Here is a 19,335-nt window from a genome sequence, read left to right as displayed (position 1 = left end):
TAGTAGAGATGGGGTTTCACCATGTTGGCCAAGATGTTCTCAATCTCCTGACCTTGTGATCCGCCTACCCCGGCCTCCCAAAGTGCTGGGATTACAGGCATGAACCACTGTGCCCAGCCCCTTTCATTCTTGAAGTTTTATTGCCACTCTCACAGTATTGTAGAATCAGCAGTGAGCCATGACAAGATTTGGCTTTTATTTTATTTTATTTTATTTATTAGAGACAGGGCCTTACTTTATTGCCAGGCTAGTCTCAAACTCCTAGGCTCGAGGGATCCTCCTACCTTCACCTCTCCAAATGCTACGATTATAGGAATGAGCCACTGTGCCTGGCCTTTTACATTTGGCAGGTGGTTTTTATTTTGACATTTAAATTTGGCAGATGGTTTTAGCAGCTATACCTAGATCCATAAATCTATCTTGTTATACTCTTGTATGGTCATGTCTACATAAATTAGATTAGAAGGTACTGTTTCTGGACTGTGTGTGTGTGCATGTTCAATGTGCCGGGTTTGAACTTACCCAAATATTCAAGGTAATGCTTATATCTGGGTCCTTCCATTTGCTTAATGTTTCTATACACCAACTGGTTGTGTTCAGACTTTCTCTCTGGCCTGCTTCTTCCAACTTGCTCTCTGGAGTCATACTCTTGACCTGGCCTCTCCATTCTTGATTTGCATTTATTGAGAGGTTTTCAGGTACCAAGAACATTACAAAGCACTTTATTTCTGTTGATGTCATTTAATCCTTACAAATTCCCCGTACTAGTAATTTTTTTTTTTCTTTGAGACAGGGTCTCGCTCTGTTGCCCAGGCTGGAGTACAGTGGCATGATCGTGGCTCACTGCAACCTCTGCCTCCTGAGTTCAAGCAATTCTCATGCCTCAGCCTCCTCTCTGGTATTACAGGCGTGTGCCATGACTCCCACCTAATTTTTGTAGAACTGGGGTTTCACCATGTTGGCCAGGCTGGTTTCAAACTCCTGACCTCAGGTGACCTGCCCGCCTTGACCTCCTAAAGTGCTGGGATTACAAGCGTGAGCCACCACGTTCAGCCTTGTACTAGTAATTATTGTTGTGTACTTTTATAATACTAAAAACTGAGACTTAGAGAGGTGAAGTAACTTGTCTAGAGTTAACACTTAATAAGTGGTAGAGCTGGAATTAAAATTTCAATCTGACTCCAAAGTTCATGCTCATAAGTAATATACTGTATTGGCTCCATGATGATGATGATGATGGTGATAATGATGTTGTTAATTACAATATGTTGAGCACCTCCTGAGTGCCAAGCAATGCATTTGCCACCTTTTGCATTCCCATTTTACAACAATGGAAACTGCTCTTGCTTATGGTCTGCTTTTATGCTAATAAGTATAAGTACCTAGGTTCTAAAGTATTAAGCATTATTAAATTGAATTGTGCTTTCAGTGCATTTTTCCTTTTACTTTCTTTCGTGTTTTAATGGTCAACATCATAATGTTTTTCTAATTACTACCAATATTAACAATTTAATGTTGTCTGAATGTTTCTGCACTTTTTTCCCTTACTGATGCCTTAGCATTGAGGTTTTCTTTTTTGTTACCTTTGCTGTTTTTTTCTCTATCAAAAACAGATAATGGGGCTAAGATAATAGAGAAGAGAATGTACCAAGGACAGGCTAAATACGGGAAAGTTCAAATGCTAGAAATCTTTCTGGGATCTCAGTTTGGAGACTAAAGATTTAAATGAAGAACTCCCATCTTTTTGGTAGCTGTCTTCTTTAAAAAATTGTTTTAATTTTTTTTTTAGAGACAGGGCTCACTATGTTGCCAAGGCTGGACTCAAACTCATGGGGTCAAGTGATCCTCCCGCCTCAGCCTCAGTCTCAGTCTCAATAGCTGAGACTACAGGTGCACGCCACTCCACCCAGTGGTTGCTGTCTTTTATTGAAGGAATATTAGGGCTTTGGTACTTACTAGCTTGATGATATAAGAGACAGGATTTGACCTTACTAGCCCTAGTTTTCTTATCTGAAAATAGGGTAAATAAATATACCTCACAATGCATGGTTAGTTGTGGTGATGATTAAATGCAGTAACCAGTGTAAAACTCCTTAATACTCAAAATTGTTAGCTTCCTCTTTTACCTTCAGATGTTAGTGGAATAATCCAGGTTATGTGGAGGTTATGTTAAGGTTGTGTTATGTGTGTCTTTTTTACATTTAGAAAATTTGGTGTTACTATACTAAATAAAAATTTATCAAGCTGTATCCTTAATATTTATGTACTTGGCTGTATGTAAGTTAGTTATGGATAAAAAAGGAAAAATCAATGTGCAAATTGGACGTTCATTTGCTGCATGTGATTAGCTGATATTTCTATGTATTATGCCCAGCATGTAGGGCTATTCTTTGTAATTTCTTATTCCCCAAGATCATATGGAGATTATTGAGTTTTAGCAGAAAGAGACTATTATATAATGCCTTCCAAATATTTATTTCAAGTTTATTGTTTTAGTAAGCAGATTTTCAGAAATAGTTGTCCGTATTCTCAGAAAAGATATATTCAGTCCTAAAATATTGTTTCTAATGTTATTAATTCCCAGCACATAGATCTCACCTTGCTTTGGGCATGCCCACCTACAAGTAGGAAATAAAATTTTAGAATAAGTAGCATGTCTTAGTCTGTTCAGACTACTATAACAGAATCCTATAGACTGTGGGGGCTTAAACATTAACATTTCTTTCTTTTATTTTTGTTTATTTTTGAGGGAGGGTCTTGCATTGTTGCCTAGGCTGGAGTATAGCGGTGTAATCACAGCTCACAACTCACCTCTGGGCTCAAGCAATTCTCCCACCTCACTTCCCCTCCCTCCAGTAGCTGGGGCTGCTGGCACATGCCACCGTGCCTGGCTAATTTTTAAATTTTTTATAGAGACAGAGTCTCATTATGTTACCCATGCTGATCTCAAGCTCTTGGGCTTAAATAATCCTTCAGCCTTGGCCTCCCAAAGTGCTGGGATTACAGGCATGAGTCACCAGGCCCAGCCACAGACATTTATTTCTAACAGTTCTGGATACTGGGAAGTCCAAGGTCAAGGTACCAGGAGACTGGGTATCTGTGAGGGCCTTCTTCCTGGTTTCCAGACAGTTGTCTTCTTGCCTAGCCTCACATGATGGAAAGAGAGAGCTGTCTGGGTCCTTTTTGATAAAGTACTAATCCTATTAGCGAGGCCTTTACCCTCAATGACCTAATTATCTCCCAAAGAACCCACTTCCTATACCATCACATTGGGTGTCAGAATTTCCACATATAAATTGTAAGGGGACACAAACATTCAGTCCGTAACACAGTGAAATCTGATACTTTTGAGGTAAACCTGTGTCTAAAACACACCTTTGAATGGATTACTGCTCCCATTAGCCTTTTACTCATAACCATCCTGGTGTTTTTGTGTGATTAAATTTGTAAATTCTTTGGTGTACTCTTGAGCAGGCTCCCTTTCTTCTGTGACTCAGAGCCTGGAGAGTTCCAGCCAAGCTCAAAAGTCAGGAACAGGGGGTGTGGACTTTTGGGCTATGCCAGTCAGCAGCTAGAATGTGGTTGGCAGTCTCCTCCCCTTCCTGCACTTCAGCTCTACACGGTGTGCATTCTGGAATGACAGGCATTCCTGTGTGAAGAGAGCCAGTGTGAAGAGAGTTTTGTAAGAACTGCAAGTGCCCAGGCTGTATGGGAAACAGAAACTTCAGCAGATGAACTGACCTTATGCCATTTCCTGATGTTTGGCAGTGACACTGAAGGGGATCACATGTCCCCTCTTTATGTGGATTTATCTTTTATGAAAAGTTTGCTTTTGTCCGGGACAGTTTGTTGTCGTGAGATACATCAGACAATATAATCATGGGGCAAGCCGACGTCTCCAGACCGGTAAATCCAGATGCAGTTGGTGAGTAATAGAAGGCAGAGAAACAGAAAATCTTGACAGAAGCAAGGCAGATTTACAGGTGAACTTGAGTATTTATGTGAAGTTAAACACAAGAATGTTGATGATCCCAACTTTGAAATGTTTATGTTTGTGAAGAATGAATGAACTAATGCAGAACATGGCGAGAAACTTTAAAAAATTAGGTTTTTTAAACTTAAAACCTTAAAAAATTTAGTTTATTTATCACTCACAGTTTTGTTTTACTTGATCTCTTTGAAGTTTTTTATATTATATTGCTAAGGAATTATCTGTTAATTTCTTGCCGTTACTAAAGATAAATGCTACAGAAACGTATTTAGAATTCAGAGATATTTTGCTAGTATTTCACAAAACTTGGAAAATAGAACTGTTGACTTCTATAGACAGAACCACTTTTAAGAATTAAGTTTTTAGACTTGGTTATACATTTTCCTAATAAGTCTCAGGCATTTTCCATTATGCTAGTGTTTCCGTTTCTCTTAAGTCAATGCTTTGATATAAACTTTTCTGAAGTTGGTTCATTTGAAATGTTACTGTCTAAGGGATAGCTAGAGACCAAGCTGATTGTGAGTATAGCTCAGAATTTCAAATCTTCTACATGAAATGGTAGTCACTTGTCACTGCAAGCTCATTTTCCTAATCTTGTAGGGTTTTATATAAGATGACAATCATAAATTGGGAAAAACAGTTTTAAGCGGATGTTCATTAAAGGGTTGCTTAAATATAAGCAAAACTAGGGAAAGCCTGTGAATCATTTCTGGACATTATAATATTTAAGAAAGATTTATACCTTCACTTTGATTTATGGAGAAGCAGAAAACATGTTCAGTCCTAGGCTGTGTTTTTTGTTTTTTCAGAAACAAAAAATGTTGGTGACTTTAAAAAAATGCATAAAGTGTGGAAACACAGGTGACACTCCCAAATGTTTCATAATGTAATGAGATTTTGTTTGTAAGGGTAGTATTTTCACCTGAGAACTTCCTAGATGAAATATCTTCAGCAGTATTTTTCATGTGTTACTGACACTGAGGCACATGGATCACAAAGTGAGTCATTCAGCAACAAATTTTCAGAACCGAAGTCAGGACTTGACTCACTTTACTTTGATCACTAGGGCTGTGTCTTTATCAATTCATTAACTCACTTAAAAAAATGAAATGTTGGCCAGGCGCGTTGGCTCAAGCCTGTAATCCCAGCACTTTGGGAGGCCGAGACGGGTGGATCACGAGGTCAGGAGATCGAGACCATCCTGGCTAACACGGTGAAACCCCGTCTCTACTAAAAAAATACAAAAAAACTAGCCAGGCGAGGTGGCAGGCACCTGTAGTCCCAGCTATTCGGGAGGCTGAGGCAGGAGAATGGTGTAAACCCGGGAGGCGGAGCTTGTAGTGAGCCGAGATCTGGCCACTGCACTCCAGCCTGGGCGACAGAGCGAGACTCCGTCTCAAAAAAAAAAAAAAAAAAAATTGAAATGTTTCATAAATAGAAAAGGTATAAAGAAAACATAAAGAATCATCTGGGACCACTACCCAGCCTAACAGATGAAATTTAGAACATAAAGATAAACCTCATCTTATCCTTCTCTTCTGCATTCCCTTCTGATGACATTTTGCTTCTTTGTTTCCAGAATTAAACGTTCTCCTATATGTGATAAATAACTCACTTTTGGGCCGTAAATTCTCCTGTGATTTCTACGCCGAACAGTAGTTGTTTGTTAGCAAGTATAGTAAGGACTCAGTGCTGGGCATTTATCTATGAGATGGAAATGAAGGGGCTTTGAAAAACAATAAATTATAAAGCAAGTACAATTTAGTGGTAAGTGGTGGTATTTAAGAAGAATGTCCATCTAACATCTATATACTGTATAAAAAAGTTCATCTGAGTAAAGTTTGGTATTTTTATGCTTCTGAAAATCTTTTTTTTTTTTTTTTTTTTTTTGACATGGGTCTCAGTTTGTGCCAGGCTGGAATGCAGGGTGCGATCTCGGCTCACTGCAACCTTCCTACCCCCCATGGTTCAAGCGATTCTCCGTGCCTCAGCCCCCAAGTAGCTGAAATTCATCAATTCTAATTCCCCTACCAGTAGCCTAATAAAAGGACATTTGACGGAAGAAATGAAATCAGGAGCCCTACCTAAGGTTTTTATGTTTCCTCTGGATTTAATTTTGGGGTTTTATTTCCTATTACCTAAATAATAAGTAGTTGACTATAAAGCTTTTATGTGGGTAGCTGATTGGAAAATCTTACCAGATTATTTGGAATGATAAATATGCAAAGTAAATTAAAACCTAAATTATTTGTTTACTCTTCTAGGCCTATGATATAGCACCTAGTTTTGAGCTTTGAAATTAACAGTGCTAGGTTTGACAAGTCAACTGATGCAAAACACATGAATGAATATATTGAATTGATTTATTATTACTTTCAGGCACTGTGAATAACATAGAGGCCCCTATGTGGATATCATTCATGTCTAGGCCCTCAAGAAGTTTGTTTTGTAGTTGAGAATTTAAAATATGAAAAAAGGTATCCGAAATATTTATACATTTTTTTTTTAAGATTAAAGCATACTTCTTTTTTTTTAATTTGATTTTTTTTTTTTTACTTAAAAAATTTATTTTGTAAAATGGGGTCTCACTGTGTTGACCAGGCTGGTCTCCAACTCTAGCCTCAATTGATCCTCCCACCTTGGGCTCCCAAAGTGCTAGGATTACAGGTGTGAGCCACCAAGCCCGTCCCACTCCTTTTTTTAAGTTAATTGATTCCCTTGACTTGTGATGGAAGCCCAGAGCTATTAACCAGAGTCTGCTTTCAAATAAATAATCTTTGCATGAGGACTCATATGCAAATTTATGAGATGTTAACAACCATATCCAACCAGAGTTTCTACTGTAGGATCTTTCTGACAACCGGTATAACTGAGTATTTGAATGTAGATTAGGAATCTGTGCTGTGGTATCTATTCAAGGAAATATGTTCTCATCAGTTAATTGAAAAAAATTATCCTTAAATAAAACATGTTCATAGGAGAAGCATGTAGATTTATCTAGATACAGCATTGCAGTTGGGGCAGAGTGCGTTAGTTCATGCCTATAATCCCAGCACTTTGGGAGGCTGTCACAGGAGGATCACTTGAGTCCAGGAGTTTGGTACCAGCCTGCGCAACGTAGGGAGACACTGCTTCTACAAAAATAAAAATTTAGACGTTGTGGTGGTACTCATCTGTAGTCCCAGCTACTTGGGAAGCTAGGTAGGAGGATTGCTTGAGCCTGGTAGGTTGAGGCTGCAGTGACTCATGATTGCCCCTCTGTACTCCAGCCTGGGTGTCAGGGAGACACTGTCTCAAGAAAAAGAAACAAACTTTCAAATTCTCAAACTCCTGACCTCAAGTGATCTGCCTGCCTTGGCTTCCCAAATTGCTGGGATTACAGTTGTGAGCCACTGCCCCGGCCAATTTATTTTTTTTTAATTGAAAATAATTGTACCTGTTGATGGGATACATAGTGGATATTTCAATATGTATGATGTGATTAGATTAGGGTAATTAGCATATTCATCATCTCCAATATGTATTATTTATTTGTATTGGGAAGGTTGAAAAACTCCTCAGCTGTTTGAAACTACATATTATTGTTAACTATAGTCATCCTGAAGTGGCATAGAACACTAGAACTTTTTTCTCCTATCTAGCTATAATTTTGTATTCTTTAACAAATCTTTCCCTATCCTTCCCTTCCTGTTATCTCTCCCAGCCTGTAGTAGCCTCTGTTGTACTTTTTACTCCTATGAGATCAACTTTTTTTTTTAGCTTCTGTGTATGAGTGAGAACGTGTGGTGTTTAACTTCCTGTTCCTAGCTTATTTCACTTAAAATAATGTCCTTAGTTCCATCCATGTTGCTGAGAATGACAGGATTCCTTCCTCCCTCCCTCCCTCCCTCCCTCCCTCTCTTTCTTTTTTTCTTTTTCTTTTTCTTTTTTTTTTTCGGCAAGTCTCACTCTGTCGCCCAGGCTGGAGTTCAGTGGCACGATCTCAGCTCGCTGCAACCTCTGCCTCCCAGGTTCAAGCAATTCTCCTGCCTCAGCCTCCCGAGTAGCTGAGACTACGGGCGCACACTGCCACGCCCAGCTAATTCTTTTTTTTTTTTTTTCTTGAGACAGGGTCCCACTCTGTCACCCAGGCTGGAGTACAGTGACACAATCACAGCTTACTGCAGCTTCAGCCTCCTAGGTTCAAGTGATCCTCCCACCTCAGCCTCTCAAGTAGCTGGAACTACAGGCACATGCCACCACACCTGGCTAGTTTTTTTGGTTTTTGAAGAGACCAGGTCTCTGTTGCCTGACTGGTCTCAAATTCCTGGACCTGGAATCAAGTGATCTTCCTGCCTCAGCCTCCCAAAGTGCTGGGATTACAGTTATGAGCTAGTATACCTGGCTCATTCTTTTTTATGGCTAAATAGTATTCCATTTTGTATATATACCACATTTTCTTTATCCATTCATCTGTTGTTGAACACCTAGGTTGATTCCATATCTTGGCTGTTGTTGTAAACATGGAAGTGCAGATATCTCTTCAGTATAATGATTTCCTTTCCTTTGGATATATTCTCAGTAATGGTATTGCTGGATCATACGGTAGTTCTATTTGTAGTTTTTTTTGAGGACCCTCCATACTGTTCCCCATAGTGGCTATACCAGTTTACATTCCCACCGACAGTGTATAGCGTTCTCTTTACTCTGCACCCTCACCAGCACTGGCTACTTTTTGTCTTTTTGATAATAGCCTCCTAACTGGGGTGAGCTGATACTTCATTGTGGTTTTGATTTGCATTCACCTGATGATTAGTTATGTTGAGCATTTAAAAAATATATTTGGCTTTTTTTTTTTTTGAAACAGAGTCTCTCTCACTCTGTCACCAGGCCGGAGTGCAGTGGTGCGAGCAGTCTCAGCTCACTGCAACCTCCAACTCCCTGGTTCAAGCTATTCTGCTGCCCTAGGCTCCCAAGTAGCTGGGATTACAGGCACGCGCCACCATGCCCAACTAATTTTTGTATTTTTAATAGAAACGGGGTTTCACCATGTTGCCAGGATGGTCTTAATCTCCTGACCTTGTGATCCGCCTGCCTCAGCCTCCCAAAGTACTGGGATTACAGGCGTAAGCTACAGCCCTTGGCCTGTTTGGCCGTTTTTATGTCTTCTTTTGAGAAATGTCTCTTCAGATCATTTGGTCTTTCCCATTTTTATATTATTTAATTAATTAATTAATTATTTAATTTCTTTGAGGCAGAGTCTCGCTCTGTTGCCCAAGCGGAGTGCAGTGTGGCACAATTTCGGCTCACTGCAACCTCCGCCTCCCGGGTTCAAGCAGTTCTCTGCCTCAGCCTCCCAAGTAGCTGGGATTACAGGTGCCTGCCAGCACACCCAGCCAGTTTTTGTATTTTTAGTAGAGACGGGGTTTCACCATCTTGGCCAGGCTCGTCTTGAACTCCTGACCTCGTGAGCCACCTTGCCCGGCCATATTTAATTATTCTTTTTTAAGACAGTCTCGCTATGTGCCCAAGCTGGTCTTGAACTCCTGGGCTCACGTGATCGTCCCACTTCGGCCTCCCAAAGTGCTAGGATTACAAGCATGAGTCACTGTACCCAGCCCTTCCTAATTTTAATTAGAAGGGCCAAAGATTTTTAGTAAATTCTTTCCAACCATTTGGTTTGGAACTTTCCTCCTCTGCCTTTCCATTTCGCCTCTTTTTTTTCCTTTTTGCCCCTTCATTTACCCTAATTCACTAACTTTTTTCCCCACTTTTCTTTTGTGTAATAATATATTGCTATAAAAGATACTGTATATTCTCTTTCCTACATTCCTTTTCTATCACCATTTGATTTATTTTCTCTGAAATTTGGAGTTATGGGGTTCTCACCCTTATGATAATGGAAGTAGTTTTTGGGAATGTGATTTGGAAATATATCATCCCCCATCTCTACAAAAAAATGTAAAAATTAGGCAGTCGTGGTGGTGCACACCTATAGTCCCAGATCTTCAAGAGGCTGGGATGGGAGGATCACTTGAGCCCAGGAGGTTGAGGCTGCAGTGAGCCATGATCATGTCACTGCACTGCAGGCTGGGCAACAGAGCAAGACTGTGTCTGAAAAAAAAGACAGGAAAAGAAATATATTATCACTTAAAGGCAAAATCCTAAGGAGATTGCTGGATGAATAAAATTTAACATAGCTACATAACAACAATAAAACAGGAGTAAATAATAGATAGGTTAATTTAAAGTAAAGTGCTTCATGGGATTTTGTAGAAAAAGTCTTAGTAGTATTTGGTTATCAGAATTAAAAAGACATTTCTCATACCTGTCTGCTGTTTATCTAACAGTAAATGCTTCCTTTTAAGTAGAAACAGGCATACTTTTCTCATGTAATCCAGTGTTCAGGAGGAGGTGGCAATATAGGGGTGTGTCATAAACTCCTTAAAGGATTCTCTGTTATCAAATTTGGAATACCAACCAAAAATTTTTGATCCCTCTCTCTGCTCCAGTGGATTTTCTAAATACACTATTGATAAGGTTTGGCTCTGGGTCTCCAACCAAGTCTCATGTTGAATTGTAATCCCCATTGTTGAAAGTGGGACCTGGTGGGAGGTGATTGGATCATGGGGTGGATTTCTCATGAATGGTTTAACACCATCCACTTAGTACTGTATTCAGGATAGTAAGTTCTCATGAGATCTGGTCATTTAAAAGTGTGTGGAGGCTGGGCGCGGTGGCTTATGCCAGTAATCCCAGCACTTTGGGAGGCTGAGGCAGGCAGATCACGAGGTCGGGAGTTCAAGACCAGCCTGGCCAACATGATGAAACCCCATCTCTACTAAAAATACAAAAATTAGCTGGGCATGGTGGCAAGTGCCTATAGTCCTAGCTGCTTGGGAGGCTAAGGCAGGAGAATCCGTTGAACCCGGGAGGCAAAGGTTGTGATGAGCCAAGACTGCACCACTGCACTCCAGCCTGTGCAACAGAGTGAGGCTCCATCTCAAAAAAAAAAAAATAAGTGTGTGTGGCACCTGCACCCTTGCTCTCTTGCTCCTGTTCTGGGCCATGTGACATGTCTACTCCCCCTTCATCTTCCAGCATGATGGTAAGTTCCTGCAGCTTCCCCTAAAGCCAGGCAGATACTAGCATCATTCTTCCTATACAGACTGCAGAACCATGAGCCAGTAAAACCTCTTTTCTTTATAAATTAAGGTATTTCTTTTTATTTATTTATTTATTTATTTATTTATTTATTTAGATAGATAGATAGATAGATAGATAGATAGATAGAGTCTCACTCTGTTGCCCAGGCTGGAGTCCAGTGGCACGATCTCAGCTCACTGCAACCTCTGCCTCCTGGGTTCAAGTGATTCTTTTGCCTCAGCCTCGTAGCTGGGACTACAGGCACGTGCCACCATGCCTGGCTAATTTTTATATTTTTAGTAGAGATGGGGTTTCGCCATATTGGCCAGGCTTGTCTCAAACTCCTGACCTCAGGTGATCCTCCTGCCTTGGCCTCCCAGAGTGCTGGGATTACAGATGTGAGCCACCGTACCCAGCCTCAGGTAATTCTTTATAGCAATGCAAGAATGGACTAATAGACCTATTATCACAACCTACATATGTATTTCCTCTTTCTTTTTTTTTTTTTTTTTTTTTTTTTTTTTTGAGACAGTCTCACTCTGTCGCCCAGGCTGGAGTGCAGTGGCACGATCTTGGCTTACTACATCCTCTGCCTCCTGGATTCAGGCGATTCTCCTGCCTCAGCCTCCCAAGTAGCTGGCATTACAGGCGCCTGCCACCATGCCCGGTTATGTGTTTCCTCTTTCTACTTGCAAGTAAACTTTGGAAAGTTTGAAGTTTTTTTCCCATGAGTGAATAGCTTATATTCTGGCCCTTCACTATAAAAACATACCCTTAACCTGGAATTTTTTATCAAGCAATGTGCACATTAAGTTGCCAGTGGTAAAGCAACATCACTACTTGATACAATCATGGGCAGAAATCTGTGTTTTTCCAGAGGTAGAATCTCAGACATAACTGTACCTGCAAGTTCAGAGAGAGAGACCTTCCACCTATCTTCTCCTGACTGCTTTGCCCAATTCTTTCTAATCAAGGGTCAGAGCTATGCAGTATTTCCACAGGAAGTTGTGGGCCTTCTCTAGACAAAGCCTGCTTTGTTCATTAGTGGCAGGTTTACTTTCTGTAATTTTGCCGAAGTTTTCTGAAACAGTTCTTTAAAGCCAATAATAATCCTCTTTTAGAAGGCAAAAATAAGTACAGTAGTGTAAATACCATAAATGAATGTTCTACATTTACAATGGTCTGATACTGTGAGAAGGTTGTTTATAGCAAATCTGTTTCCAGCTAGGTGGGCTTAAAAATAGACTAAACCATTATATTATGAAGATACTTGGTATTTCTTCATAGTGAAGTATATCTATACCTTGTTGAATAAAATTATACATCTTAAAATTTTGGACAAATAGGCTGGGCACGGTGGCGCATGCCTGTAATCCTCGCACTTTGGGAGGTTGAAGTGGATGGATCACTGTTGACCAGGCTGGCTGGAACTCCTGACCCCAGGTGATCATGCCATTGTACTCCAGCCTCGGTGTCAGAGCAAGACTTTGTTTCCAAAAAAAAAGAAGAAGGCCGGGCGTCGTGGGTAATCCCAGCACTTTGAGAGGCCGAGACGGGTGGATCACAAGGTCAGGAGATCGAGACCATCCTGACTAACACAGTGAAACCCCGTTTCTACTAAAAATACAAAAAAATTAGCTGGGTGTGGTGGTGGGCACCTGTAGTCCCAGCTACTCAGGAGACTGAGGCAGGAGAATGGCGTGAACCTGGGAGGTAGAGCTTGCAGTGAGCCGAGATTGCGCCGCTGTACTCCAGCCTGGGTGACAGAGTGAGACTCCACCAGAAAAAAAAAAAGAAAGAAAAGAAAAGAAAACCTGATAAGGTATAAAACATAGAGATAGAATTCATACAGATCCAATAACTTTTGTTACTAATTACTAAGTCAAATAAAGCGGGGGGAAAGTAAGGCTATACTGAAAACTGTTTTCTGTGGATTCCCATTGCCTGTGCCTTATCTTGCCATTAACGTGGATGATTAAGAGGTAAGGCATAGCCGGGCGCGGTGGCTCAAGCCTGTAATCCCAGCACTTTGGGAGGCCGAGGCGGGTGGATCACGAGGTCAGGAGATCGAGACCCTCCTGGCTAACACGGTGAAACCCCGTCTCTACTAAAATACAAAAAACTAGCCGGGCGAGGTGGCGGGCGCCTGTAGTCCCAGCTACTCGGAGGCTGAGGCGGGAGAATGGCGGGAACCCGGGAGGCGGAGCTTGCAGTGAGCCGAGATCGCGCCACTGCACTCCAGCCTGGGCAACACAGTGAAACTCCGTCTCAAAAAAAAAAAAAAAAAGAGGTAAGGCATGGTAGCTCACACACTTTGGGGGGCTGAGGCAGGAGGATTGCTTGAGGCCAGGAGTTCGAGACCAGCCTGGGCAATATAGCGAAACCTGATCTCTACTCAGAAAATTAGCCAGGTGAGGTGGTATGCGCCTGTAGTTCTAGCTTCTCAGAGGCTGAGGCGGGAAGATTGCTTGAGCCCAGGAGTTCAAGGTTGCAGTGAGTTATGATCATGCCATTGTACTCCAAGCTGGGTGAAACAGTGCGACAGTGTCTCAAAACAAAACAACAACAACAAAAAAAACTGGCTGTGCCAGGTGCAGCGGTGCACTCCTAGGGCCCCAGTGACTTGAGAGGCTGAAGCAGCAGGATTACTTGAGACCAGGAGTTTGAGGCTACAGTGCACCATGATCGCGCCCCTTAATAGCTACTGCACTCTAGCCTGGGTAACATAACCCCATATCCAACAAATAAAAATATATATGTATAATAAAATAAAGAATTGGTTGTAAATCTAATTCTAAAATTAACATTATCTTTGACCTAGGACATATTGTTTAATCCTGTTTTATCTCGTATCTCCATCAAGTTATACAGGTATAATACACATCTATAGTAGATAATGAATACTTTATCTGAAGATGAAAGGTGCTACGTGGTTTTTATAAATATCATATATTTATTTAAAAATCACAGCCAGTAGCCAGGCGCTGTGGCTCACTCCTGTAATCCCAGCACTTTGGGAGGCCAAGGTGGGTAGATCCCTGAGGTCAGGAGTTTGAGCCCAGCCTGGCCAACATGGTGAAACCCCATCTCTACTAAAAATACAAAAGTTAGCCGGGTATGGTGGCGGGCATCTGTAATTTCAGCTACTTCGGAGGCTGAGACAGGAGAATCCCTTGAACCCAGGAGGCAGGGGTTGCAGTGAGCTGAGATCATGTTATTGCCCTCCAGCCAGGGTTACAGAGCAACACTCTGTCTCAAAAAAAAAAAAAAAAAAAAAAATTGTCCCTGAAATTCATATGAACCAACTACACTTGCACTTAAAAACTTCAATTAAATATTGACTAGGAAAAAATATGGTGGTTGAAGAAACTACTAGAACTCTGCATAGTTCATAATACAAGAAACAAGCCTATGATATGTGGGGTGCTACAACTTGAGTAAGGGAGTAAGTAGTTTAAATACCAGGCCTGGTTTCAGGGTACTACTCAAACAGGAAACTCCAACTGTAATTTGGTTAGTTATCTTCCACTCCCAGCCTCCGCCCCCTCCAGAAAACACCAAGACTGTCAACTCTGTGACGTGCTTTCCTAATGGCCTGTAGCTACATGACTCAAAGAAAAAGGTGTTTTCTTTGGAACACACAATTATAAAACTATACCCAGCATCCTACACCCTGATTTCTGGCAAACAAAGGGAAACTACTTTTTTTTTTTTTTTCACTCATAGAAAACAGAATGGGGCCATAGGCCATTTAAAATGCCGTAACTAGTTTAAACAGAAACAACAGGCTATCCAAATGTGACTGCATGCCTATATTTTCTCTGTCAAATTGGAAATTAGAGGGAACATTTTATAAAATCAGAGATGCTGAGAACAAAGATTTATATGCAAAATTGGCATATGAACAGTTTCAGGCTCATTTTTCTTAGTCCTTTATTAGTATAGAACAAATCTGGGTGTACTTATATCATTTTTTAAAAAATAGTGATGATTTCTGGATACCTGAGTATACTTTTTGTTTTTTTGTTTGTTTATTTTTTGAGGCAGGGTCTCCCTCTGTCACCCAGGTTGTAGTACAGTGGCACAATCACAGCTCACTGCAGCCTCAACCACCTGAGCTTAATTAAGGAGTTCCCTCACCTTAGTCTACCAAGTAGCTGGGACTGCAGGTGCATGGCACCATGCCCAGCCAATTGTTGTGTGTGTCTGGTTTTTGTTTTGTTTTGTTTTGTTTTGTTTTTGAGAGGGAGTCTTGCTCTGTGGCCCATGCTGGAGTGCAGTGGAGTGGTCTCAGCTCACTGCAACCTCTGCCTCCCGGGTTCAAGAGATTCTCGTGCCTCAGCCTCCTGAGTAGCTGGAACTACAGGCACGTGCCACCACGCCGAGCTAATTTTGTTTTTTTGTTTTTTGTTTTTTGTTTTAGTCGAAACAGGGTTTCATGTTGGCCATTCTGGTCTCGAACTCCTAACCTCAAGTGATCCACCCACCTCAGCCTCCCAAAGTGCTGGGATTATAGGCACAAGCCACCACACCCAGACTAATTTTTGCGTTTTGGTAGAGATGACGTCTCAGTATGTTGCCCAGGCTGGTCTTGACCTCCTGGGTTTAAGCAGTCCGCCCACCTGGCCTTCCAATGTGCTGGGATTACAGGCGCGAGCCACTGCGCCCGGCCTGCTCTTTGTTCTGTAATGTATTCATCTGTCAGTTTCTCTTTGTTTCTGTTACAGTTTCTAAACATTGCAATTGAATCTTCTTGTCAAACAGAAATTCATACTGAGAAGCTTGAAGCTTGGACTATTGTAGCAGGGGTTTTTTTGTTATTTATTTATTTATTTATTTATTTATTTATTTATTTATTGATAGATAAAGGGTATTGCTGTGTTGCCCAGGCTGGAGTGCAGTAGCTATTCACAGGTGCAATTATACATAACACAATACAGCCTCAACTCCTAGACTCAAGCAATCCTCCTGCCTCAGCCTCCTGAGTAACTGGGACAACAGGTGCACATCACTGTGCCCTACCCAGTGTTATTGTAGCAGTTTTAGAGATAAATGGCTTAATTAGATCTAGTCAGCCACTGCTATGAAGGACTTATGCATTAATTTTTTTTTTTTTTTGAGACAGGGTCTCACTTGTTGACCAGGCTGGAGTGCAGTGGCACGATCACAGCTCACTACAGACTCAACGTCCTGAGATCAAAGAATCCTCCTGCCCCAGCCTCCCAAGTGGCTAAGACTATAGGCAAGTACAACACCTGGCTAATTTTTTTTTTTTTTTTTTTTTTTGGTAGAGACAGGGTCTCCCTATGTTGCTCAGGCTGATCTCAAACTCCTGGGCTCAAGTGATCCCCACGACCTCGACCTCCCAGAGTACTAGGATTAAAAGCATGAGCCACCATGCCTGGCACATTTATGCATTCTTCAAAACTCTTTATTATACAGCTAAAACACTTTTACCTGGCATATTTAGATCTTCATTAAATTTGGTTTCTAGCTCCTTTAGCACAATATTTTACTCATGGCAAACTAGGAGAATATACTTAAAAGAACTCTTAGAATCCAGATTACAGTTCACAGGTTTCAACTGTGTAGGTTCTTATGTGTGGATGTTTTTCAATAAATGTGTTGACAAATTGTTTGGAGATTTACAACGATTTGAAAAAAACTCACAGGCCAGATGTGGTGGCTTTTGCCTGTAATTCCAGCACTTTGGGAATCTGAGGCAAGAGGATTACTTGAGGCCAGGAGTTCAAGGTCAACCCAGGCAACATAGTGAGACCCTATCTCTAGAAAAAATTTAAAAATTAGCCAGCCGTGGTGGCGCATGCCTGTTGTCCCAGCTACTCAGAGAGCTGAGGTGGGAGAATCGCTTGATCCCCCCAGGAGTTGGAGGCTGCAGTGAGCTCTCATCCTGCCACTGCACTCTAGCCTGGGCAAGAGTGAGATGCTGTCTCAACAATTTTTAAAAAGAGGCCGGGCATGGTGGCTCATGCCTGTAATCCCAGCACTCTGGGAGGCCAAGGTGGGTGGCTCACTTGAGATCAGGAGTTCAAGACCAGCCTGGTCAACATGTCGAAACCTCATCTCTACTAAATTAGCTGGGCGTGGTGGTGCATGCCTGTAGTCCCAGCTACTTAGGAGGCTGAGGCAGGAGAATCACTTGAACCTGGAAGGCGGAGGTTGCAGTGAGCTGAGATCGCACCACTGCACTCCAACCTGGGAGACAGTGAGATTCCATCTCCAAAAATAAAAAATACAAATAAATAATAAAATAAAAATAAAGCCAGGCACAGTGGCTCACGCCTGTAATCCCAGCACTTTGGGAGACCAACGCAGGTAGATCACCTGAGGTCAGGAGTTCAAGACCAGCCTAGCCAACATGGCAAAACCCCGTCTCTACTAAAAATACAAAAATTAGCCAGGTGTGGTGGTGCACACCTGTAATCCTGGCTACTTGGGAGGCTGAGCAAGAGAATTGCTTGAACCCAGGAGGCAGAAGTTGCAGTGAGCCGAGATCATGCCATTGCACTCCAGCCTGGGTAACAAGAGCGAAACTTTGTCTCAGAAAAATAAATAAATAAAAATAAAAATGAATTAAATTAACTGTAGCATATATTGTACTGCTGTAATTTCATAGTCACCTCCTATTACTATTGAAGTGAGCTCAAGTATTGCCAGTATCCACTTAAAATGCTGTGTGATGCTAATCTTCTAGTGAGCAGTTTTTCATAGCTTAGTGCAATATCATAAATCTTGAATAACACCATGGGACCTATACCACGTGCCACTAGTGATACTGGAATTGCTCTTAAGCAGAGAAGAGTCATGACATTATAAGAAAAAGTTGAAAATGAGAAAAGAAAAAAAAAGGAAAATTGAATTGCTTGATGTGTACCATAGCTTGAGGTCTATAGCTGCAGTTGCCTGCCATTTTTATAAGCATATAGTACATAGGTGGTGGCTGGGCCCGGGAAATGGCGGCATCAGGAGAGAGCAGGACTTTGGGCAGCGGAGGCAGCACAGAGGACGCATTTCTGACCTTCTACAGTGAGGTGACACAAATAGAGAAGAGAGACTTGGTTCCATCATCCAAAAATCAGATTGAAAGACAGACCTGTCCTGGTTCCTCTTACTTTAGTTTGAACCCATTTGAGGTTCTTCAGAAGTTACAGATGAAGAAATAAAAAAATAGAGGTTTCGGCAGTTATCCACATTGGTGTGTCCTGACAAAAATCATGATGCTGACAGAGCACAAAGGGCTTTTGAAGCTATGGACAAAGCTTACAAGTTGCTACTGGATCAGGACCAAAAGAAGAGGGCCCTGAATGTAATTTAGGCAGAAAACGAATACATGGAACACGACCGGGCACAGTGGCACACGCCTGTAATCTCAGCACTTTGGGAGGCCGAGGCGGGCAGATCACCTGAGGTCAGGAGTTCGAGACCAGCCTGGCCAACATGGTGAAACCCCATCTCTACTAAAAATACAAAAATTATCCAGGTGTGGTGGCAGGCGCCTGTAATCCCAGCTACTTGGCTACTTCGGAGGCTGAGGCAGGAGAATCACTTGAATTCAGGAGGCAGAGGTTTCAGTGAGCCGAGATCACGCCGTTGCACTCCAGCCTGGGCAACAAGAGCAAAACTCTGTCTCAAAAAACTAAAAATAAAAAAGAATACATGGAACACACTGAAAGAGTGAAAAAAACAAATAAGGAAGGAAAACCTAAATTTGTAGAGGATGATCCTGAACTGTTCAAACAAGCTGTATGTAAACAGACAAAGTCTTTGCTGAGCTAGAAATTGAAAGGAAAGAGAAGCCAAAGAGATGCATGAAAGGAAATGACAAAGGGAAGAAGAGATTGAAGCTCAAGAAGAAGCCAAACGAGAAAGAGAGTGGCAGAAAAACTTTGAGGAAAGTGGAGATGGTCATGTGGACAGCTGGCGAAACTTCCAAGCCAATACAAAGAGGAAGAAAGAGAAGAAGAATCAGACCTTCCTGAGACCATTGAAAGTAAAAATGAAGCAGCGTGAGTGACCACCCAGGTCACAGGCACAGAACCTTCCCCCTGCTATCTCCCTTCCTGCTTTGAAGGACTCAGTCTTTCCTCCCACTTCCACCCCAACATAGAGTAGTATTTGCTTTTTAGTCCATTTTGGTTTGTGTGTGTGTGTGTGGTTGTTTGGTTTTTTTTTTTTGGTGTTTTTTTTTTTTTTTTTTT

General features: G+C 41.5%; 1 protein-coding gene and 1 pseudogene across 14 annotated transcripts in view; both read left to right on the top strand.

The window, feature by feature from the left end:
- The window catches only part of PHACTR4 (phosphatase and actin regulator 4), a 148,808-nt gene that overhangs the window by 68,969 nt on the left and 60,504 nt on the right, over positions 1-19,335 (top strand). For 2 of the 14 annotated variants that reach the window (XM_017856365.1, XM_017856363.1), the window contains exon 3: positions 16,242-16,358. The exons of 7 other annotated variants lie outside the window; for them this stretch is intronic. In XM_017856365.1, the coding sequence (XP_017711854.1) occupies positions 16,242-16,358 (117 nt within the window). Of the gene's footprint in view, positions 1-3,645; positions 3,984-16,241; positions 16,359-19,335 lie in introns of those variants that run through there. 5 more of the 14 variants (XM_017856370.1, XM_017856369.1, XM_017856364.1 and 2 more) reach the window with 4 other exon arrangements.
- LOC108518178 (dnaJ homolog subfamily C member 8-like) lies at positions 18,079-19,281 on the top strand (annotated as a pseudogene).

The sequence above is a fragment of the Rhinopithecus bieti genome, unplaced genomic scaffold (genome assembly GCF_001698545.2).
Source record: "Rhinopithecus bieti isolate Rb0 unplaced genomic scaffold, ASM169854v2 scaffold_41082, whole genome shotgun sequence".
Classification (NCBI taxonomy): Eukaryota; Metazoa; Chordata; class Mammalia; order Primates; family Cercopithecidae; genus Rhinopithecus; species Rhinopithecus bieti.
The sequence above is the reverse complement of the archived record's forward strand: the minus strand, read 5'-3'. Positions and strand labels throughout refer to the sequence as shown.